Source organism: Macrosteles quadrilineatus, unplaced genomic scaffold (genome assembly GCF_028750875.1).
Source record: "Macrosteles quadrilineatus isolate MER2022 unplaced genomic scaffold, UCM_ALF_1.0 Scaffold_4__1_contigs__length_99947679, whole genome shotgun sequence".
Classification (NCBI taxonomy): Eukaryota; Metazoa; Arthropoda; class Insecta; order Hemiptera; family Cicadellidae; genus Macrosteles; species Macrosteles quadrilineatus.
The window spans coordinates 92,499,471-92,525,922 of record NW_026542597.1 but is presented as its reverse complement, the minus strand read 5'-3'; the positions used below and the strand labels follow the sequence as shown (position 1 = coordinate 92,525,922).

The 26,452-nt window shown below is 37.5% G+C and overlaps 1 protein-coding gene across 5 annotated transcripts in view; it reads right to left on the bottom strand.

The window, feature by feature from the left end:
• The window catches only part of LOC128991839 (dystrophin), a 549,174-nt gene that overhangs the window by 336,138 nt on the left and 186,584 nt on the right, over window positions 1-26,452 (bottom strand). For all 5 annotated transcript variants that reach the window (XM_054415050.1, XM_054415047.1, XM_054415051.1 and 2 more), the window contains exon 4: window positions 12,882-12,987. In XM_054415050.1, coding sequence (XP_054271025.1) covers window positions 12,882-12,987 — 106 coding nt within the window. The remainder of the gene's footprint in view (window positions 1-12,881; window positions 12,988-26,452) is intronic.

Sequence of the window (26,452 nt, the reverse complement as noted above, 5' to 3'; positions counted from 1 at the left end):
ATTAATGCAACAGTTGGTTTATTAGGTTTAAAATACTCGTTTGAATCGCAGGTGTTAGGAAAGTCCTTCTAGTGAACACTATTGCAAAGTTTTGAAGGTGTCAAACTGGATTTAACACTTTTTAGCTATGATTTAAATTTAGGAAGAACTAATTAATTTTTGGGTATGAATATCGATGGTGGATTCTAATAAACAATTATCCTTACACACATAATATAATGTTAAGTTTGGCCATTTTTACGAAATAAACATTTTATAACATTTAAGATAAATTAAGTCATCTGCCAAATATACAGGGTGTTCAAAAAAGGTGGGGACATATTTTACGTAGCGATTCCTTGGGTAATACTCAAGAGAAAATCAAGAATAACATTTTACCAAAACCATATATTCGCCGTTTTATATTTTTTACATAACACGTTTTTTTTTATTTTCTTCAACCAATATTTATGAAACTTGGTATGTATGTTAAGATAGAAAAGACCTCTGTTATAAAAAAAATCATCTTAATTCAACTTAAAATTTCAAAATGGCAGCCATATAACTCATAACTAACTATATAAATTATGTCCCTTTCTTTTTTAAAGACACTGTATAATATCGAGAATATATAAAATATCAAACTTCAAATTCGAAGAGAATTGGAATGAAATTTTTTTACATATCCTGACATTAAAATTGGTATGCAAACAATATGTATATATTCCTCCATCTTATCAGCTTTCGCCCTAACGGAAAACCATCGGGAAAGCCAACAAATAAGTAGGAAAAAGAACAATAACCATCAATCCTCCAGAACTTTGACTTCTTCCCGAGACTTTTCCTCGGCACCACATTGGTGTTTCGCACGCTAATACATCTATCGGACAACTAGTTCATTGTAAATCTAAGGGACGATTTACTTGAAATAAATAGATTTTGTTGTTCGTTTTTCGGACGGTAAAATACTTATGCAAACTCCATAGTAATAATTGATAGAAAACCTGATTCATGCGGTGACCGTACTAAAAGATATATGCAAATATTTCTGTTTAAATATTACGATGAAATAGTTATTTGTGTAACTAGTGGTGAAAGTGGCACTTTGCTGCACACGAGAGCAATGTTTACGCACGAGCCGCAGGCGAGTGCGGAATGATCCCGAGTGCAGCAAAGGCCTTTTTCACTCATGTTATGCATTATATTTTTCCTACAGTGTCACTATAAATCATATAAATAATAAGTCTTTCAAACACTATACAAGACGTTTTTAGATTCAGCTGGCAACACAAATCGTGTCCTTAGAGAAAGTAGTACCCGCGGTCCGTATCACTCCGCTATTTTTCCTCGGCAAGAAATGTGCTCCGCGTTTTGAGAATATAGTTCCGTATGTTTTTGTAATTTGAAGTGGTTTCCGCGCCTAAAAAAATGCTTTAAATTCATTTTTTTGTTTATTAATATCGTAGGAATGTTTTAAAAACGTTTAAAAGAAAAGTCCAGGAAGTTCAGAAATACCGAAACTATAAACACGAAATGACAGGTTAAATCGAAGTTATAATAGTCAATCAGCTGCTCATAGTATTATTATCTTTAAGTGTTGCCAACCTATTTCCAAGCGTACACGGATTACGTGCATAATAGAACCACGCTGTTTTGTGTTGTTTCGTTGGAATCCTGATGTGCGGCAAAGTATAAACCGTACGGCAAAGTATAAACCGTACGGCAAAGTATAAATATGCAGCAATTAACAGCTTTCTGTACTATAAACAGTACAAGGAAGCCAACTTTGTCGGGTGACTGTAGGAAAAATATTTTATCGAATACCGTAACTGGTTGATTAGTGGTAAGTTTATTGTGATCCTTAATCATTAATTGCTGAAAAAAATATTTCAACTGATTGAATTATGTTCTAAAGACCACGGTTCAAATATACGTATCATGCCTACTCTGTAACTGAATCGATGACGATTATTTTTAAATTTTAATTCAGTAATTATAGTATTTAATCCTCACTCCAAAGACATCACATAACAATCTAAAACCAAATTGAAGTGAAACATAATGACAAATGCATATTTCAATCACAAATGCCTGCTTTCTTTACCGAACTACTAGTATAAGAAGAGAGTAAAACAACATAAAAGAGTAGAAGAAGAACAAAACTAAAACTACCCAGCTGTCCACTTGAACCAACACCACAACCATTGTTCGGCGAGATGAGATTTTGCACAAACACTGTAAAATGGTTCTACATTTTACCACCTTTAGAAATTTCTAAGAAACACAATTAGTTCATGCATGTTTACTGAGCCATTTGGATAGGTTAATGACTGGAGAGTTAATATAGTGGTTAACAGACAAAAGATACTCGAGTGTAAATTAACTCACGTAAAAAATTGCCTCTTATTCTGAGAAATTCACCGAAAGACTTAAAATTACAGTCAATTGAGAATAACTTTTTTATATCTTAGGAGCTTTTATACAAACGAATTGTACTAAAATATTTACAAATTCTTTTACGTGTTGTGTGTTCAAATTTTACATTCATAAAACACATATTATGTTAAACGACACTTTTATTCAAAATAAATTACCAATGTATTTTAAAGTAAAAGTTTTGTATGAAGTAAGTTATGATTTGTTTAAGTACTCTTTGGCAATAAGTTTGCAATAATCATTGATAAGTTAAGTATTAAAATAGGTTAAGTAAACTAGTAGTCTAGCTTGTTTTAAATTTAAAAATAGTACAACACACTCTTGATGCATTTAACTATACGACACGATGATTTAAAATATTTTGAAAGCAGTGTTATTCAATACAATTAGATACCCGGAGGGTTCAATCTATTAGCATTAGATTTTCAATCAACCTTACAATTTCTACTCACACTGTAAGGGCAGTGATCAGTGGTCAGAGCAGTAAGGACTAGACAAACATTTAGTTTCGGACCTGGTCACTTGAACTGTACTTGTTGCCATGGAGACCGACCACACAGTTTCAATATGTCAGTCCAACTACTACTTACCCCGTAACTCTGGACAGGGCGTTACAGAACAGGGTCAGATGTGTATTTATAGACCAGAGGTACACACGAAACGGATTGCTATTAGAAAAAAAATCGCGTAGTAATAATCTTTTTTCATACCCTAGGCCATACACTAACTGAGGTGCACTTTGTAAACTATTTCAACAACCTAAACATATCGTTGGCTCGACAAATTATTGTACACCTAAAAATAAATAGTGTGTGGAAGTGCGTAAGAAAAACATGTTCGTTTTTAGTAGATTATTTAAAGATTATAAATTTTGTAAGCAAACAATTAAGTCTGTACGCATTATTGCTTTCCCTAATGGGCCTTATTTAGTGGGACTCTCATAGGATAAATTGACGACAGGTTAGTAACCTTATTTCTGTTATTTAATAAATCCTGGAACAAATTATGAATGAACTGAACTCTCATTTCGTACTTCGAGTTGAATCAATCAATTGCGATTTGGAGTTATCACAATGAAGTTATCGATATTATCGTCATTAGTGTGTTTGTAATTGCTGTGTAAAGTTAGTTGTTCAAAGTTGAAGGGCCTTTCAATCAGGTTTCTGTAAGTTGTATTGTTAGTGTTGTATTATACTCAAGCCGTCAAACTGAACGTCAATTGTATAATTGTTATTATTGTGTAGGGTAGTTTTATTATTAAATGATTATCTAAGTGAGGTTGTTCCTTTAAGCTGTAAGTTAGTAATAATTGTTTTAATTGTATGTGTATTCGGAATATGATTAAGTACAGATTCAAGTTATGATTAAAAGATCATGAGCTGCTCAATAATTCAAATTGTTTCAAACACTTTTCGAACAGGTCATACAAAAATATGTGATTAACCAAAACTATATTCATGATTTTCTTGAAGAATTGATTAATAAAATATTTATATTTCAGTGTATTTCATTTTTTTGTATCTTCACCAAAATTAAAAAGACATACGGTTTCCTCAGGGCAACATCACAAGACAAGAGATTTATCGAGATTATTCATTAAATACGTCTAGTATTTCGGCTATATTCGAACAAAAACTCCAGAACCTTTCACATTAATTAACCATAATTATATTGTTTGTATGTAACAATACATTTGACAATAATTATTTAGGTTAGGTGAAAAATTACCTACCAAAGTTATGTGTAAGAACCTAATCCTGGACAGGATTTTGATATAATTGTAACATAAAAAAATGAAGCAAAAAAGGAGAAATATTCATCGCTTAATCAATTTTATAAAAATAAATTTTTTAATCATTCAAATTAACTTAGCGTAATTTACATTTCATTTCGATAAGAAATCACTTAATTATGACAAACAATCAATGATTTTCCGAGACGAAATGCGATAATAACAATAGGCCAAGTATTGCAAAATCAACTTTAGTTTTATTTTGCGTTGCAAAAAGTAAACTGGTAGAATGAAAATAAGTTTTGAAAATACTAACCTAATTTCTGCAGTGAATAATCAGAACAAAGATGCATGTCGTAACAGGAAAATATCATTGAATAAGTCACTTGACACTAACACTAAATATATATCTACTAAAACACACTCACGAACACTACGCGATAGAGATACAAACACTCACTACACGGACTCATACGACACTACACGTAATAACATGAAAATACAGCGAACCGTACAAGACAACAATGGACCAATGAAAAATTAGCACGTCATGCGACTAGACGACTCGCGGATCAGCTGTTTCAAGCAATGACTTTTGGTTAGTATACTAGCCAGCATTTGAATACGTTGAAACATACTGTATACAACTAATTGTTGTATACTACGTATACTCTATCAATCAACGTACCATGAAATAGGTTTTAAACTAATCACACAAATCACATTTCGTTTCTAAGCGATTGGGGAAATAACTTAAAGGCATAAATATTAATTTTACACTAATATTCTCTTTATATTTAAGGTAATGTTTTACTCATTTCCAAATTGTATAGATGTAATAATAAATGTGTTTGGATTATTGTTGTCTAGTACTTGTCCCGTCATTACAAAATGACTATAAATTGATTAAGCTAGGTTTCAGTTATAAAAAATTTAATTTTAAGTTATATAAACAAGGAAAGTGGGGTGTAATTATATATTCAATTTATTTTGTAGGATGAACGAAGTGTATTCGGTCTAGTTTGTGATTCTGTTAGTAAGTAACTATGAGTTTTAAGGGAATTTGTGTCCACGACAAGGGAATAATTATGGAAGTAGTAAAGGCTTTTAGTCTGGAGCATGAATTGTGTTCAGAATATGACAAGAAACCTATCGTTGGTGATCTTATTGTAAGAAAGTGTATAGGAAGTGAACACGGGTTCACGATTAAGGGAGTCAGTAAGGTAAAGGCGTTTGTTCTGGAGCATGGAATGTGTTCAGAATATCACAATCAATACATCGTTGGTGATCTTATGACAAGAAAACCCATAGGAGGGGAACACGGTAAAAATTCTTTTTAGTTTTTAAAGTAGCACACAGCGTATTTGACAAGATAATTATTCTAAATCTATTGTGAATAATCCATAGCCATTTACAAATATGTAAAGCATCCAATCTAGTGATTTACAGTTTATTAGCGAATTTCCCATATATGGAATAAGCTATTACCGTAGGTCTCATGGTAAGACCTAGACCCGAGATAGATTTACTTTTTCGTTTTGAGGTCCCCAGGGGCCAAAATAACATCCGTGCAAATTAACATATATAGCACAATAACTCGAGCAAAAATGATCCGATTTTGATGAAATTTAGTACAAACGTATAAACCTACGTTTATTCGAACGAGTTCGCGAACCAGCATTATCGGACAATGGGAACGGGGTTTTATAGGGAGTTTTATGGGGTAAAAGTGGGGTTTTCCCATTTTTAACAAAAAAACAAAAAAAAAAAAAAAACAAGAATATACTATTTCTTTCCAAACGATTTTATATAGGTTAAAAAAAGGAATAATTTAATATATTTAAGCGCTGTTGTATGTCTAACGGTCACAGAAAAAGGGGTAATTTAAAATTGGCATGTTATTCTTATGGAGATAATGAAAACTGATGTAGTTTACTTGTTTATGGATATATGTTGATAAAATTTGGCAAATTTATTTATATCACCCTATATTATTGACGTATGGTCAAAAAAGACGGATTTGCCTTCCCCGTACCAGCCAACCTAGGCCCTCGTTCAATCTAATGTTATTTAAATTGGGATTAAATATGTCTTATTAATGGAAATATTTTAGTAAAAATGTTATCAGACAAGTTGAAATTCGCTTAGTCTGCAGGTTTGCTGCGGCGGGTGTATTTTTATTTAAGGATAAATTTCCTTTCAATCTAGAACAGGAAGGTCGAGCTCGTATTGAATTATGCAAAACTAGTATTAACAACTACTACACACTGGGACCTATACTGAATGCAGGGTCGTGTTTCCATTGTCAGGCCAAGATGAGATTCGCTCCTACAATGGTCTGACGACAACGCAATACGACGTGTCTCATCCTATTATACGCGGCAATATTAAATTACCAGAAACAATTTGTGACAACAGATAAGATATTGTGTTCGTTCAAGATGATTGTGTTTGCAGTAGTTTTATATTATCTAGACCTACTGTGAAATAAAATTATTTTAAAAATTTTTTGAAATTCATTCTGTTGTAAAACAAAATTTCAGCAATTAATTGGTGAGAGGGTGTAAACATTTCCCTACATACACCCACTAAACCCTTGAATTTGCTAGTATAACTTTAGTATAAATTTTGCAGCGCATACCTCGGTAGAATCTCTACCTCACAATTATGTAATGATTGGCTAAGTATCACCATAGACTAACCAACACAAGTAGACTTCTCATCCCATTGTAAATTTTGAAGCACGTTTTTCGTGTCTAGTTCATGTACGTGACACAAAGGCGCTAGTGTCGATGACACTTTGTTTCCATTATTTTAGGGTTAATTTCTTGATTTGTGCTTAACTGTTTGGTTATATAACTAGGGGACAAGTTATTGTTTATGATTAGATCGTATTATTTGGTTAAACGAGGTTTTAAATGGCTGTAATACCGGGAAACAAATTGTAAACAAAACACGACCTCTACATAAACCGTACATGAACTAACAATAAAATTGTCTTCAGCTGTTCCATAAGGATAAGAAATCTACTAAGGGAGTATGTTTTATCTATGGTATCACTATTCCAGGACCAATTAAACCCACCTCTAGCATACACAGTCCTAGCTGTACCACAAGTAATACCATACCTTTGACTATCGTGATGAATACGTGATAAGCTCTGATCATCACAACCCTCTCTCAGCTGACACCTTTTTAAAATTTGTAAAAACAAAATACTATTATTTTGTAAAATCTTTAACGACTGTTGTAAACAATTATAACAATGTAGCTAAAATGCGTTCAAAGAGAAATATTCTGATTACAGTATACAAATAAATCAAGAACTATATCAATTAAATTTTAACCATGCTCAAAGGAAAAAATGATTATTGAAGATAACAGACAATACGTATGGATCGGATGAAAAACAGATTCTAAGAACCAAACCATCAATCCTCCCTAACTTTAGTTCTTTGTCGACTTTTCAAAAGATCGTGTTTTGTTTTCCACAAGAGATTATCAAAAGACAATGTAATCCTGCCTTTGACAAATCCCGTTTTAATGATTATACTTAAGGCAGAAATGCCCGGATAAATCACAGACAACCCCGTCTTTTTAGTATAAATAATATTTACCTTTAGATTTCATTATTTTATACAGTCTGAATAGAAAACAATGTATGGGCCTATTGGAAATTGTAATATCGACGTAAATAGAATATAGCGTAAACTATTAAATATTCTTGTGCTCACACTCTGCTAGTTTAGTAACTTAAAGGGTTTGCGTTGCGATTTGCTCACCGAGTCTCGATGGATTCAGTTTCAGATGACCTTCAGACCAGCAAAAATCTTTATGTATGGTTAAATTCAGTGCTATGTTAAATTCAGCATTTTTACAGTGAAAACATACTTAAAATGCGATATTCGCTTGTATAGTAGCAAGATGCGCAAAACCTAACTGTACAAATTAGCTGAAACTTTCCACAAAGATAAACAGACGCATTTATAAGCCTGTTTTCCTTTCGATATCGAGCCATGCCTCTGGTCAACCAACTTTTAAAAGGCCTGAGGTTAGACTTTGAACAGATATTATTGATTCGTCGCCACGGTAACAAGAAGATTGCCCATAAACTATGCATTAGTTTGTTATAGTAACATTTCAGATAAACTTTAGCACGACACAGTTTATTTAACTGAACTAAAATGGTTTAAATAGAAAGTGGTATGATTGAGTTTAAATTATCAATAAGATTTACCCACATAAAAGAATTATTCATGAAAATATATTAAGAATATATTTCAATATATAAAAATTTCTCAAAATATAGTTAATATATATAGTTGTACAAATATATAATTCCATTCTATATTCCTAATACAGTATAAATATACAAAGAAAATAGTTGGCATTATGTATAAATTTTATACTTTAGAACATATATTATAATGTATTTTAAATATAAATCGAATATAAGTTTATTATAAATTAATCGTATTTCTCATAATACATTTTGAATATATTTATTAAAATATATTTAAAGTGTATATTGTATGTTATATTTATAATATATCTTTGTAAATATATTTCATATAATATTTAAATATATTTTAAATATAGTTTAAGAGTATTCAACTTTTTACATTTATATTTTAAATGTATTTGTTCAATATATTAAAAATATATTTTAACATTTACATTTCTAATACAAAATAGATTTATATTATAAATATATTCCACATATATATGCGGCCATATTGTTTTAATTATGTTCAGTTGAGCAGTGTTGTGCCGGCGATAGGTGGGTGTAGGACTGCGTCCGTAGTTTATATGTTGTGGACTTAACAGATATATGCGTATCTACAGGATTTTCGCTGGAGAAATAAGAAAGAGTATGCATGAAAGTGTCTTGTGTTTAAATGTGTGTGTGATTATTAGGCCAGGCAACAAAAATTAGTGCTAATTTGGACCTAACCTCAAAAAATGAGTGTTAGTCATTTAGGTTACGGCCTAGTTGCACGATTCTAGCTTAGGGCAATATGCCTAATATGCGTATCTGTAGAATGTTTGCTGAAGAAACAAGAAAGAGTATAAGTGAAATTGTCTAGTGTTTAAATATGTGTAATTAATAGGCAAGTCAATAAAAATGAGTGCTAATTTGGACCTAACCTCAAAACATGAGTGTTAGTAATTTGGATACGGCCTAGTTGCACGATTTTACGGTAAGTGGATCAACTGTTTATAAATTAGAATATATACGGTACATTTACCAATAAAAAATAATTATTCAATCTATTTTTACAAACAGCATTCTAGCCTATTTTGTAAATATGTGCGCGAGTCTGAATTTTTACTACTATAGTAACGATATCAGGCCGGCCTACATCCCGAATGAAGCAAATCTGTGTAATTAGTAAACCTAAAATACTACGATAATACATTTGGATAAAGCTTCTCTCAATTAAAAGCATAACATTTGTCCATAAAAGAGCTGTCTAAGTAGTCCTAAATTATAGGCCTGGTTTTGTTCAACCCGTCGAACGTTAAGCGTCGTAAAAGCGACTCATAACACACCACCGCGGTGTTATGCGTCGCTTTTGCGACTCACAAACACTGTTTAAAAAGCTTTATATATTATTAATATATTTGAAATACATTATATTAAATATATTTTTAATATACTAGCCCTTTTCCATATTTAAAATATACGAGAGGTCGTCCAGTGGTCGAAACTCGACCAAAAATATGTAATGTAAACTTACTAACTTCTCTATTTTCACCCCACACTGTAAATAAAACATGTGATTGGAGTTTCTTCCATTTGTTTTGATTTTCTGTTTATATTTCCTTGTTATTTCGTCACCAGCATGGCAACGCATAAGATCCATGTTAATTTTTTTCAAATTTTTAAACTCATTTTTTGTGTTTATCTTTGAGTCTATTTAAATTTATAAAGGGATTCTGCACACCTACAGGAAAATAGCTTTCTAACGGTATGCGTAGATTTACCCCACGATGCACACAAGCTGAGAAAAAAGGTTTTAAAGAAACATGCTTGCCTATTAATATATAGATAGATTATAAAAACACATTTGAAATATATAATTTATATATAAATACCACAAATGAAATATAACTGAATATATTACTCGGTCCCATAATTTGCATATTTAAAATATATTGACAATATATATTAGCAAATATATAGCTTTATATTTCAAATATATTTTTTTTTATATTTTCAATATAAATCTTCTATGTGGGTATTAATGGATTTATTATAATATGATTCAATGATAAAACTAAACCCCCCTCGCGTAGCTGTTATATTCCAAACAATTCACAAATAGTGGATATTGAACACTGAACGTCAAAACACAATAGCCTAAGTTATAGGTTTCAATTCAAAGACAGGACACGAGCGAGGTTGGTTATATCCTGACAGGATATAGAGGTGTTGAACGTCTGGCGGAGGTGCCTTGCATTGTAGCTTAGTATTGCCTTACAGATTTATATACCAACAGTAAACTGTCGAGCGACAATCGACACTGTAAATCATAAACACATGATGTATCGTAAAGGGATAAATTGTTTACACAAATGTTTCACAGAATTGTATGTTATGGGAAATAAACGTGACAAAAGTCCTTGTATAGCCAATACACTTGCATTGAACTTTTGAATGAAAATTTATTATTGCAATAACCATAAAAAATAGGGAGATTTATACGTGGTCAAACCTCATGTAAAAATTGGGCAAAATTTATTTAACGGCTAAGTTACCAACTAAAGCAACACATACACTATAAAAATGTTAACTGTAAGTATGGTTTTCAATAACTCGTATGAATTATGTATTTAAATTAAGTACATATAGAAACACACTTGTGATAGCAAAATCGTTAAATGCGTTAAATGCAAGGCGGATAACACCACACCAAAGTAATAAAGAAAACCTTTTCTTGGCGTTCACATTAATAAGGTTATATAATTTTAGAAATTTTGACGTTTCCAATCTGAAATTACTTTTACAAAGTCCCTATATTATTTTTAGTGGATTACCCTAGTTCTATTATACAGATATATGTCTCCTTACCTTATTGTCTAATGAACATAGCATATGTTTTAACCCAGATTCTTACAGTATAAAGTTGGTTCCGAACCAGTATGTTGTGGTATTTTAGAATAGGTTAAAGGTTAAAGCAATATTGAAGGAATTTCAACCATTTCTGACCTCTATATCAACCGCGATCCCTCCATCATTACCGTCAATTTATGATGTACGACATCATAAATCCATTTGGTATACACAGAAATCGTCAAAAATCTACAAACAAACCTAAAAGATTAAATACCCAGAAAAAGTAACCTAGTAAATAACAGTTGCTGCAGTAGCAGTTACACCAGACATAGTGCGACTATTGTAGGGTAACGATGATTATTTGCATGTAGTACTGCGACAGGTCACAGTTTATAGCTTTTATCGTCTACCTACTACCTTTACGGAGGTCACCTGCTAAATTCCTTTACAACAACGTTCCAGCAACTCAGAATAATTTGTTGATATTAAAGTGAGTATATGGAATGCAACATTTTCATAATCACATACTGTAGCCAGTTTTGTCGTGGTTTGAAACGTAAGGAATAACTACTCAATACGAACTACTATAAAAAAACACAATCTCAGCCCTAAAAATTTAATTGAAATTCAATTTTCTTTTCAGCTACTGAGTATTTCGTCATTAATCTAATACAATTCAGAGTGAATTTATTTTCTCCACATTACATGTTCGAATGTGTAAAAGCTTCGGCAAACAGTGTTTGTGTTAAAGCGGGCAATATTAACACTAACAATGATGGACTGTACGGTTGCCATGGCGACTAGAGATGCAGATTCATAATCTGAAGAACAAAGCTGTACAGATCCAGAATCACTCCCACGGGACAAGTTACATAGACAGGCACATGTCACTGAGTTGCTTATAACGTGCGTCGTCTCCTTAACACTTGAAACATGACAACCATACTAATGTAGGTATTTTAAGCCAAGTATGAATGTAGGATGAGTGGCACGATATTGCAGTCTTGTTAGTGACTAAGGCCGACATGTTCCTTAGACACAGCTGTTAATTAGCCAATACAGCCAATGGCAACTAAGGGACCTACTACAGTAACGTTGATATTCTGATAATACTTCAACTAGGCTGTATCCTGGGACCGTTTAAGCATTACTTCAGGCTAGACCAAGAGGGCTAAATGCCATTGGATTTTGGCGGGAGCCTCGGAGATCGAATACTCGTGATGTAACATTTGGTTTACGTTTACCAACTTGAGAAAAGATAATAACCAACTAACTTTTTTGATCAGCATCGTACCCGTTATTTAATTACCTGGGATTACAAAAATACGTGTACTGTTTACTTACAAGACGGTAAATACATATAAAAGATGGAAAGTGGCACCTTTGTGTCTACCACCACGTTTTACATTTTTTTTTAAGTCTTTTATGTTTTTGGCTACAAGTGTATAAAGCTTGAAGCTTTCTAACATACATTTTAAGATTAGGTATGCACTGATTTCAAAAATGATACGGAAATAAGTTGAAAACGAGTTAAACATTCCAACAAAAATGTCAACAGATTATTTTTTGAGGAATTTCATCAGAGACACGTTGTAAAAAGATAAACATTGAGGTCGATATGAAAACAAACTTCTTGTATGTGAACACTTTACATTTAGTGTATAATTGACCTACCTTTTCCATGTAGTTGTTGTCGGTTGGAGTCGGCCTTCAAGTTCTCAGCTGTGTGAACCAACTCGTCCAACTGAGGCTTCTTCTGCTCCAACTCCCGCAGCACATTCTGCAACAAATCAAATATTTTTTATAAAACATATTGTCATCATAGTATGCACGCAGAATGTACATACTTCTGATGTAAATATGTAACAAAATATCATTCTTGATTTCTCTGAATTTGAGTAATACGATGTCACGAAGAGGATTTGAACCATAATTTGTTTTAGATAATAGGTATTATAGAGTTCCCTGAATGAAAATTAGAAATTATTAGAACGTTTAAAGTGAGGAAGAATAGCAATTGAGTTATTTTTCTCAGGGTCGAAGGAATCAAAAGCTGCATCTGATAAAACTAGTTCAAATACAATCCTGATCCGAATTTTGGTGCTTAATTTTAGAAGCACGTCCGGTGGTTATAGGGAGGGTGTAATCCTAAAAATCTGTTATTTAACATGTCTTAGTGAACATTTTCTTTGACAATGCATTACCGTATGACCCTGTCTAGCGTCATGGATCTCAATAATTGCGGTCCGATGTATAATATGCAGTAGCCTATATTGTATGATACTATTCATAATTGCCTATTGCTTCTACAATACACACGTACAGCCCTTATATATCATATCATTTAATACAAAACCTTCAAATTCGAAAACTATAAATAATTATAAACCTAAATATTTAGTTTTCTAATGCAATAAGCCCAACTACTTGGAATCTCTTCATCCAACATTCCTCTCTTATTATTATATATTGAGTTAATTAAACTTGAATTAGTAGTACCACAGGATGAGTAGTAATTGAGGTTTTTTTTTCAAGGTCGAAAGTAGCAAAAGCTGCATCTAAAAAAAACTAGTTCAAATAAAATCCCGATCGGAATTTTGGTGCTTAATTTTAGAAGCACGTTCGGTGCTGTTAGGGAGGGGCAAATAATAACCAGTTATTTTAAATGTCTTACTGAACATTTTCTTCGGCAATATATTACCGTATGGCCCTATCCAGCGTCATGGACCTCAATAATTACGGTCCCATGTATGATATGCAGTCTATTCTATGATGCTATGCATAATTGCCTATTGCTTCTACAATACACACGTACAACCCTTGGGTAATATCATATTAGTTCAAAGCCTCCAATACGAAAACTATAAAATTTTATAAACCTACATATTTAGTTTTCAGATGCACAAATCCCAACTACTTCGAATCTTCATCCAATACTCCTCTCTTATTATTATATATTGAGTTAATTAAACTTGAATTAGTAGTACCACATCCTACAGTCATAACAACAAGTTCTTATCATACCTACACAGCTAAAAATAATTTATTTTACACATTTCCCTTCATTTTCTACAAAAAACTAATCAAAATTTTGCACACACATTTTTATTTATGCGTTAAGCCGGCGCTACAGCGGTTCATAAAGATTTATGTCTTCGTCACGAGAGGTCGTTCACACACGTCAGCTGGAGTTGGTCGTCGGATGAAACAGATATTGTGCAATAAATCGTCACATTTAGCCTGTAACAACGTTGTGAATACGTGTTGATTACCATGTTCGACCTCTTTCATATGAAGCTCTTGCTGTAAAATGGATTTTAAAATGTTTTACGAATGCGAATAAAACCGAATACATTGTGTTTAATATAATCCGAACAGAAACGTTTTACCTGGTATATAATTATGTTTTAGTTTTTATTCAAGCTACTGGCATTTATAAATTTGTTCGTAAGATAGCGGTACAAACCCTATAGGCATGTAACTATCTAATTTAATTATTACAATTGAACACTATCATACCATCCATTTTATCAATTCATCATTTTAACATTAAATGTATCGGTAGTTTTAAGGAATCTCTCTCAGTTGTGTATTAGAGCAGTAACGATTGTAGTTTGTTTTGAATGAACCGCAACATAAACTACTTGTCACAGCACGGAGAATTATACCAACTACTCCGGGTCAAAACCACTTTAGGCTCTCTGTGAGACGAGTGTTGGGTGATTATAGTTCCCTTGGGTCAAAGATGAATGGTTTGTAGCTGATACTAGTTTTAAACTATCGAAGTACACGAAAAGCCCTTTGTTTGTTTTAGTTGGCAAATATAATCTATAAATACCAGACGAGGAGAGAAATTATGTTTTGACGTTTGAGATACCGCAATAAGTAAAAGTTATAATTGATTTTCATTGGTTAGCTTTTCCACGATTGGTTAAATTATACTGTCAAAACAATATATTAAAAATCAATACCCAAAAATTATTAAATTAATATTGTGTAGTCAAAATATATCATGTTTCAACACTTATTGTCAGTAATTGCTTATATTCAGCTGAGATCCGCAAAAGTCATCGATGCATTTCTAACTAAACAAATGAGCAGCCTATCGTCTGTCCGAAAAGAAATTTGTCCACTACAGTACCCTTTGTTATTACTTATACTTTTATATAAAAGAATTTCTTGTGAAACTAAACTACCTTTACATTGTCATTTTATGTTAATACAAATTTGTACATGCTATTTTTATTTTGATTGAATTTTAAAATCCTATATTTAACGGTGGTTTACGAATAAATTAACTGACGTGTCGCAAAAGAAAAATTCTAATTACTCTAAGTAAACTACTACTTATAGGACTTTAAAATATTAGACGAAAAATTATCTGCGTTATGTGAAAGGTAAAAATTATATTTAAATACTCGTCACAACAGGCATTTTAGGATAAGACAGCAAGAAGTCATAAGAAGCCATAAGAAGTCATAAGAAGTCATAATTACCACTTTCGCAATTAGTATAGAAATACAAAATAAATCCCTAACTGCAGTAGTATAAATGTTGCAGCTGCTGTGGAGTTTATCACAGCACCTCCTGGACGTTTTTGGGTCTCAACTGCCTCTTTACAGGACAGAAGGGACTTTGGGAGAGACGTATATCAGGATTGTGCAAATGTAATTGGACCATTCGAAACATATCTCAGTAAACGGCCGACTCTACTCGGAACTTTGTGTTACTACCGCAGTTTTGCTGCAAAAATTTATAAAAACCCCATTACTTTACCAAGAAAACTGAGGATATAAATACCCAACACAACATTTACCAATAGATTAAATAAATTTTTTTTATGATTAATAGTTACTAGAATTATGTTCTTAGAGACAAACTGAATAAGGTAATGTAAATAGTTGCAGTTGCAATGTGTAAACCACAATATTGACTTTTAACTGTCGAATGTACAGACATTTGACAATATCAAGTAAGTATAGACTGTACACAGATAAGACGGTGACTATTACAGAGGAGCAGTTAGCAATTACATTGCACCAAACGTTGCACCGACTGCAAATTGCAGTTGCAGTGTGAATAATTACCAATTACGCTACCTAGAGAAGCATACTGTCTAGACTGTGTTAAGTGAAGGCATCGCTATTTAGGGCGTGTTTGAAGGCAACAATCAGTAATTTCGTTGTACTGACTACAAATCTGAGTTAAAATGTGCATTTCTTTCTCGTAACCAAGAAGCTGTATAGTGGCTAGACAGTATCAAAGTAAGTAATGTCAGACAACAGTGTTGAAAGTGACTATTAAAGAACCAGTTGTAGTTGGAAATTACGTAGAACCAGACTTTGCACATTTTACAACAATGGATTTGCAACGTCCGTTATCTTCCATAAACACAATCAAGCAGACGCCTAGTGTCTAAACAATATCAAGTAAATCTAGAGGAGGCATCAATGTTGAGGGTGACTATAATAAAATGTTCACCAAATTTGTTGACAAACTATTTTGTCTTAACAATGCACTGGGTGCTGACTGCAGGCATTTAATAAACGCAGTCATGTCGCAGTCAGAGCATTGACGGAGGACCTGTCGCGATCGATACTGACTGCAGCACAATGGATACTGACCTGCACGATACTCCTGCTAATCAAGAGTAGACGGATGAAACACGCAACATGTCGCAGTCAGAGCATTGACGGAGGACCTGTCGCAATCGATACTGACTGCTACACAATGGATACTGACCTACACGATACTCCGGCTAATCAAGAGCAGACGGGTGAAACACGCAACATGTCGCAGTCAGAGCATTGACAGAGGACCTGTCGCGATCGATACTGACTGCTACACAATGGATACTGACCTACACGATACTCCGGCTAATCAAGAGCAGACGGGTGAAACACGCAACATGTCGCAGTCAGAGCATTGACGGAGGACCTGTCGCGATCGATACTGACTGCTGCACAATGGATACTGACCTACACGATACTCCGGCTAATCAAGAGCAGACGGGTGAAACACGCAACATGTCGCAGTCAGAGCATTGACGGAGGACCTGTAGCGATCGATACTGACTGCTACACAATGGATACTGACCTACACGATACTCCGGCTAATCAAGAGCAGACGGGTGAAACACGCAACATGTCGCAGTCAGAGCATTGACGGAGGACCTGTCGCGATCGATACTGACTGCAGCACAATGGATACTGACCTGCACGATACTCCTGCTAATCAAGAGTAGACGGATGAAAGACGCAACATGTCGCAGTCAGAGCATTGACAGAGGACCTGTCGCAATCGATACTGACTGCTGCACAATGGATACTGACCTACACGATACTCCGGCTAATCAAGAGTAGACGGATGAAAGACGCAACATGTCGCAGTCAGAACATTAACAGAGGACCTGTCGCAATCGATACTGACTGCAGCACAATGGATACTGACCTGCACGATACTCCTGCTAATCAAGAGTAGACGGATGAAAGACGCAACATGTCGCAGTCAGAGCATTGACAGAGGACCTGTCGCAATCGATACTGACTGCTGCACAATGGATACTGACCTACACGATACTCCGGCTAATCAAGAGCAGACGGGTGAAACACGCAACATGTCGCAGTCAGAGCATTGACAGAGGACCTGTCGCAATCGATACTGACTGCTGCACAATGGATACTGACCTACACGATACTCCGGCTAATCAAGAGTAGACGGGTGAAACACGCAACATGTCGCAGTCAGAGCATTGACGGAGGACCTGTCGCAATCGATACTGACTGCTACACAATGGATACTGACCTGCACGATACTCCTGCTAATCAAGAGTAGACGGATGAAACACGCAACATGTCGCAGTCAGAGCATTGACAGAGGACCTGTCGCAATCGATACTGACTGCTGCACAATGGATACTGACCTACACGATACTCCGGCTAATCAAGAGCAGACGGGTGAAACACGCAACATGTCGCAGTCAGAGCATTGACGGAGGACCTGTCGCGATCGATACTGACTGCTGCACAATGGATACTGACCTACACGATACTCCTGCTAATCAAGAGCAGACGGGTGAAACACGCAACATGTCGCAGTCAGAGCATTGACGGAGGACCTGTCGCGATCGATACTGACTGCTGCACAATGGATACTGACCTGCACGATACTCCTGCTAATCTAGAGTAGACTGCTGAAAGTCGCAACATGTCGCAGTCAGAGCATTGACAGAGGACCTGTCGCGATCGATACTGACTGCTGCACAATGGATACTGACCTACACGATACTCCGGCTAATCAAGAGCAGACGGGTGAAACACGCAACATGTCGCAGTCAGAGCATTGACGGAGGACCTGTCGCGATCGATACTGACTCCTACACAATGGATACTGACCTGCACGATACTCCGGCTAATCAAGAGTAGACAAATGAAAGACGCAGCATGTCGCAGTCAGAGCATTAACAGAGGACCTGTCGCAATCGATACTGACTCCTACACAATGGATACTGACCTGCACGATACTCCTGCTAATCAAGAGTAGACGGATGAAAGACGCAACATGTCGCAGTCAGAGCATTGACAGAGGACCTGTCGCAATCGATACTGACTCCTACACAATGGATACTGACCTGCACGATACTCCTGCTAATCAAGAGTAGACAAATGAAAGACGCAGCATGTCGCAGTCAGAGCATTAACGGAGGACCTGTCGCGATCGATACTGACTCCTACACAATGGATACTGACCTGCACGATACTCCTGCTAATCAAGAGTAGACTGATGAAAGACGCAGCATGTCGCAGTCAGAGCATTGACGGAGGACCTGTCGCAATCGATACTGACTGCTGCACAATGGATACTGACCTACACGATACTCCTGCTAATCAAGATTACACAAATGAAAGACGCAACATGTCGCAGTCAGAGCATTGACAGAGGACCTGTCGCGATCGATACTGACTCCTACACAATGGATACTGACCTGCACGATACTCCTGCTAATCAAGAGTAGACTGATGAAAGACGCAGCATGTCGCAGTCAGAGCATTGACGGAGGACCTGTCGCAATCGATACTGACTGCTGCACAATGGATACTGACCTACACGATACTCCTGCTAATCAAGATTACACAAATGAAAGACGCAGCATGGCGCAGTCAGAGCATTAACGGAGGACCTGTCGCGATCGATACTGACTGCAGCACAATGGATACTGACCTACACGATACTCCGGCTAATCAAGAGCAGACGGGTGAAACACGCAACATGTCGCAGTCAGAGCATTAACAGAGGACCTGTCGCAATCGATACTGACTGCTGCACAATGGATACTGACCTACACGATACTCCGGCTAATCAAGAGTAGACGGATGAAAGACGCAGCATGTCGCAGTCAGAGCATTGACGGAGGACATGTCGCAATCGATACTGACTGCTACACAATGGATACTGACCTGCACGATACTCCTGCTAATCAAGAGCAGACGGGTGAAACACGCAACATGTCGCAGTCAGAGCATTGACGGAGGACCTGTCGCAATCGATACTGACTGCTGCACAATGGATACTGACCTGCACAATACTCCTGCTAATCAAGAGTAGACGGATGAAAGACGCAACATGTCGCAGTCAGAGCATTGACAGAGGAGCTGTCGCAATCGATACTGACTGCTGCACAATGGATACTGACCTACACGATACTCCGGCTAATCAAGAGTAGACGGATGAAAGACGCAGCATGTCGCAGTCAGAGCATTGACGGAGGACCTGTCGCAATCGATACTGACTGCTGCACAATGGATACTGACCTACACGATACTCCTGCTAATCAAGAGTAGACGGATGAAAGACGCAACATGTCGCAGTCAGAGTATTGACAGAGGACCTGTCGCAATCGATACTGACTGCTGCACAATGGATACTGACCTACACGATACTCCGGCTAATCAAGAGTAGACGGATGAAAGACGCAGCATGTCGCAGTCAGAGCATTGACGGAGGACCTGTCGCAATCGATACTGACTGCTGCACAATGGATACTGACCTACACGATACTCCGGCTAATCAAGAGTAGACGGATGAAAGACGCAGCATGTCGCAGTCAGAGCATTGACGGAGGACCTGTCGCAATCGATACTGACTGCTACACAATGGATACTGACCTGCACGATACTCCTGCTAATCAAGAGTAGACGGATGAAAGACGCAACATGTCGCAGTCACAGCATTGACGGAGGACATGTCGCAATCGATACTGACTGCTACACAATGGATACTGACCTGCACGATACTCCTGCTAATCAAGAGTAGACGGATGAAAGACGCAACATGTCGCAGTCAGAGCATTGACAGAGGACCTGTCGCAATCGATACTGACTGCTGCACAATGGATACTGACCTACACGATACTCCGGCTAATCAAGAGTAGACGGATGAAAGACGCAACATGTCGCAGTCAGAGCATTGACAGAGGACCTGTCGCAATCGATACTGACTGCTGCACAATGGATACTGACCTGCACGATACTCCTGCTAATCTAGAGTAGACTGCTGAAAGTCGCAACATGTCGCAGTCAGAGCATTGACAGAGGACCTGTCGCGATCGATACTGACTGCTGCACAATGGATACTGACCTACACGATACTCCGGCTAATCAAGAGCAGACGGGTGAAACACGCAACATGTCGCAGTCAGAGCATTGACGGAGGACCTGTCGCGATCGATACTGACTCCTACACAATGGATACTGACCTGCACGATACTCCGGCTAATCAAGAGTAGACAAATGAAAGACGCAGCATGTCGCAGTCAGAGCATTAACAGAGGACCTGTCGCAATCGATACTGACTCCTACACAATGGATACTGACCTGCACGATACTCCTGCTAATCAAGAGTAGACGGATGAAAGACGCAACATGTCGCAGTCAGAGCATTGACAGAGGACCTGTCGCAATCGATACTGACTCCTACACAATGGATACTGACCTGCACGATACTCCTGCTAATCAAGAGTAGACAAATGAAAGACGCAGCATGTCGCAGTCAGAGCATTAACGGAGGACCTGTCGCGATCGATACTGACTCCTACACAATGGATACTGACCTGCACGATACTCCTGCTAATCAAGAGTAGACTGATGAAAGACGCAGCATGTCGCAGTCAGAGCATTGACGGAGGACCTGTCGCAATCGATACTGACTGCTGCACAATGGATACTGACCTACACGATACTCCTGCTAATCAAGATTACACAAATGAAAGACGCAACATGTCGCAGTCAGAGCATTGACAGAGGACCTGTCGCGATCGATACTGACTCCTACACAATGGATACTGACCTGCACGATACTCCTGCTAATCAAGAGTAGACTGATGAAAGACGCAGCATGTCGCAGTCAGAGCATTGACGGAGGACCTGTCGCAATCGATACTGACTGCTGCACAATGGATACTGACCTACACGATACTCCTGCTAATCAAGATTACACAAATGAAAGACGCAGCATGGCGCAGTCAGAGCATTAACGGAGGACCTGTCGCGATCGATACTGACTGCAGCACAATGGATACTGACCTACACGATACTCCGGCTAATCAAGAGCAGACGGGTGAAACACGCAACATGTCGCAGTCAGAGCATTAACAGAGGACCTGTCGCAATCGATACTGACTGCTGCACAATGGATACTGACCTACACGATACTCCGGCTAATCAAGAGTAGACGGATGAAAGACGCAGCATGTCGCAGTCAGAGCATTGACGGAGGACATGTCGCAATCGATACTGACTGCTACACAATGGATACTGACCTGCACGATACTCCTGCTAATCAAGAGCAGACGGGTGAAACACGCAACATGTCGCAGTCAGAGCATTGACGGAGGACCTGTCGCAATCGATACTGACTGCTGCACAATGGATACTGACCTGCACGATACTCCTGCTAATCAAGAGTAGACGGATGAAAGACGCAACATGTCGCAGTCAGAGCATTGACAGAGGAGCTGTCGCAATCGATACTGACTGCTGCACAATGGATACTGACCTACACGATACTCCGGCTAATCAAGAGTAGACGGATGAAAGACGCAGCATGTCGCAGTCAGAGCATTGACGGAGGACCTGTCGCAATCGATACTGACTGCTGCACAATGGATACTGACCTACACGATACTCCTGCTAATCAAGAGTAGACGGATGAAAGACGCAACATGTCGCAGTCAGAGTATTGACAGAGGACCTGTCGCAATCGATACTGACTGCTGCACAATGGATACTGACCTACACGATACTCCGGCTAATCAAGAGTAGACGGATGAAAGACGCAGCATGTCGCAGTCAGAGCATTGACGGAGGACCTGTCGCAATCGATACTGACTGCTGCACAATGGATACTGACCTACACGATACTCCGGCTAATCAAGAGTAGACGGATGAAAGACGCAGCATGTCGCAGTCAGAGCATTGACGGAGGACCTGTCGCAATCGATACTGACTGCTACACAATGGATACTGACCTGCACGATACTCCTGCTAATCAAGAGTAGACGGATGAAAGACGCAACATGTCGCAGTCACAGCATTGACGGAGGACATGTCGCAATCGATACTGACTGCTACACAATGGATACTGACCTGCACGATACTCCTGCTAATCAAGAGTAGACGGATGAAAGACGCAACATGTCGCAGTCAGAGCATTGACAGAGGACCTGTCGCAATCGATACTGACTGCTGCACAATGGATACTGACCTACACGATACTCCGGCTAATCAAGAGTAGACGGATGAAAGACGCAACATGTCGCAGTCAGAGCATTGACAGAGGACCTGTCGCAATCGATACTGACTGCTGCACAATGGATACTGACCTGCACGATACTCCTGCTAATCTAGAGTAGACTGCTGAAAGTCGCAACATGTCGCAGTCAGAGCATTGACGGAGGACATGTCGCAATCGATACTGACTGCTACACAATGGATACTGACCTGCACGATACTCCTGCTAATCAAGAGTAGACGGATGAAAGACGCAACATGTCGCAGTCAGAGCATTGACAGAGGACCTGTCGCAATCGATACTGACTGCTGCACAATGGATACTGACCTACACGATACTCCGGCTAATCAAGAGCAGACGGGTGAAAGACGCAGCATGTCACAGTCAGAACATTAACGGAGGACCTGTCGCGATCGATACTGACTGCTGCACAATGGATACTGACCTACACGATACTCCGGCTAATCAAGAGCAGACGGGTGAAAGACGCAGCATGTCACAGTCAGAACATTAACGGAGGACCTGTCGCGATCGATACTGACTGCTGCACAATGGATACTGACCTACACGATACTCCGGCTAATCAAGAGTAGACGGATGAAAGACGCATCATGTCGCAGTCAGAGCATTGACAGAGGACCTGTCGCGATCGATACTGACTGCTGCACAATGGATACTGACCTACACGATACTCCGGCTAATCAAGAGTAGACGGATGAAAGACGCAGCATGTCGCAGTCAGAGCATTGACAGAGGACCTGTCGCGATCGATACTGACTGCTACACAATGGATACTGACCTGCACGATACTCCGGCTAATCAAGATTACACAAATGAAAGACGCAGCATGGCGCAGTCAGAGCATTAACGGAGGACATGTCGCGATCGATACTGACTACTGCACAATGGATACTGACATGTTTGACGTACTACCGCGCCTAGCTGATGTTAGAAATATAGGTAACACTAGAACGATTACTTTAACATAAACAAAATTTACCGTTTACTTCTCCTGTCAAAATTAAAAAATGTCATATAACACAGATTTTGAAAGCACCAACACACGAGGGATGTAAACAAACAACCACGTGGTCTTGAGTAAGCAACACTTTTTTTACAATACAACCCAACACATTTCGTACTCAAAGAAACGTTTCGTTATCAATAGTTGCTTGAAATCAATGGTAAACAAATTACAAGTGGAACTCACTTTAAACCGATGCTGCAGCGTGTGTGTCGGTTGTCCCATCTTTGCGCGCACTCCAAATCAAACTGGCCGTGGTCCTCCCCTCGGCGCCGACTCCCTTTTATTTAAATATTCCCCACGTTGCGTTCCGGAGATCCCCCTTTGTCGAGGGAAAGGAGGGAAAAGTGTAACTAAATCAAGAGGGTGGTCTTCCCCTGTAACCCACGTGCTTTCGGGGGTCGGAATCGTTCAGTGTCCGAAAAGTTTCTGCTTACGACTCGGAGTAATTCCCGGAAGTAGTTGTTCGTCAATCACTTCCTCACGTGAATATGATTCGGTTCAGAACTTCCGATCACGCGAACAACAACTTTGATTTGAATACGGTTTGATGCCTACGTGTTAACACCGGAGTAATTAGTGGTTACGAGGGTCGTCGGTCGAACACGGCACCGAAGTAATGTTATCGCGAGTACACGACTATTAGGGTGAACATAAATGTAATAGGTAATTCAGTTTTTTATCCTGAAATTGTGTAGAGGCATATTAACTTGTTTAGGTGTAAAATCATGTCTAATTCAAGTCGTTTTATTCTGTTTACATGTCTATGAACACATTTAAAACTACATGTTTTATGTGCTGCGATGGCCGAATGTGCACTAGCTAATAAGCATACAAATATATAAGTGATGTATTGCATCAAACTAACAAAAAGTAACTGGTTTGATAAAACATATATTCAACTGTAAAATGCTTGTTCTTTATAGTCTGTATTAGTGTATTATTTTGAGAACAGATTTTTGCTTGTGAGAGGTTAGACAGTTTTCTTACAAACAGGTAGGTATTACATGGTTCAACGTTATATGATTATTTCATCATACTTTTTTAGAGCACATTAATTCGTCCTAATCTTCTTAAGAAACGAAGAGTCTAGATGTCATTAAAGAATGAAGAAAACCAAACGTTGATCAACTAACGTATGTTTTGATACTTGTTTCTGTGCCTAAATAAGCGTGTAGATTTTTTAAATAAATAGTCACTCTCATAAGATAATAACGAAACAAACAGTCCCTCCTTATGGAGATTTTCCAAAAAAGGAGCATCAACTTTCTCTTATCAAAGTACGAAAAAATTGGAAGCGTCTGGGGAGCAAAAATATTAAAGTGGTCTTGATGGAGGAGCCCGAGGCAGCTCAGCAAACGCGGGAGAAAAATGATTTGGCCTCAGGCTCGGGAAAAATGTCAGTCGTTTCTCCGGCCAGCGGGAGCCCTAGCCTACAATGTAACGTCCAACCTGCTAAATCATGTGTTTAGTTACATTTTATTAGAACATTTATAAGTTTTAATGATGCGCTCTACCTGTCCGCCGCGCAATGCAAGGGTTTAGGATCTCCGTCATTGTCGGCTAAGTTTTTATCCCAATGAAATTATATTTATGTTAATTTACTCATTTCTTATTTTGTAGGCTTGTATCGTTTGATTTTTTTTATGGTAGGATTTTAAGTGGGAAGTGGCTTGCAAATACTTCTAAATATGCTTTTTCTAAAGCATTTTACACATACAAATTCATTTTTTAAAAGAACATTAAAACGATAGAGTCATAAATTTGAATGTAAGTAGTAAGAAACCTTCTTCAGATGAAAACAATTTCAAAAGTTGAGTAATCTGACCGGACTTAAACGTCTGCAAGCGCTTCTTCTCGCGGCGCTGTTCAATGTGACAACATAGCTACTGAAGCCCGAGCTGAGATACCCGAGCTGAGGGAAAGTGATAGAGTTAATAAGATAACCGAAGCTAAGATAACCCTTAATAATAGTATCCAGCAATTAGAAAATGATCTTCCCGCCGTCTAATAAAGCAAAGTCTTCTAAAGTAAACTATTCAAACTAACTAACTACTAAACTATTCAACACACAATAAACTAGTTAACCTTAATGACAAAGATGCGTCATTACTATAAGTAAATGCAATTATTGTATAACGCTTTATAAATACAAAATAGTTTTAGATTTTTACGTCATCTCCACCCTCATTGCGTACCAAACCTGATCTTTAAGGGGGGAAATGTTGTAACTAAGATAGTTTTGGAAAAAGGTTTCAAATTTTAGTGTCATCTCTTCCCATGTAGCAAGCAATGTATATAATACGTAAATATTCGGGATTAAGGTATAACCAACGTATATGTATTAATGATACAGATAATATACATATTATATACCAATATGAAAATACGGTTTCATCCAAAATAAATTTTGCATAAAATACTGTAAAATGAA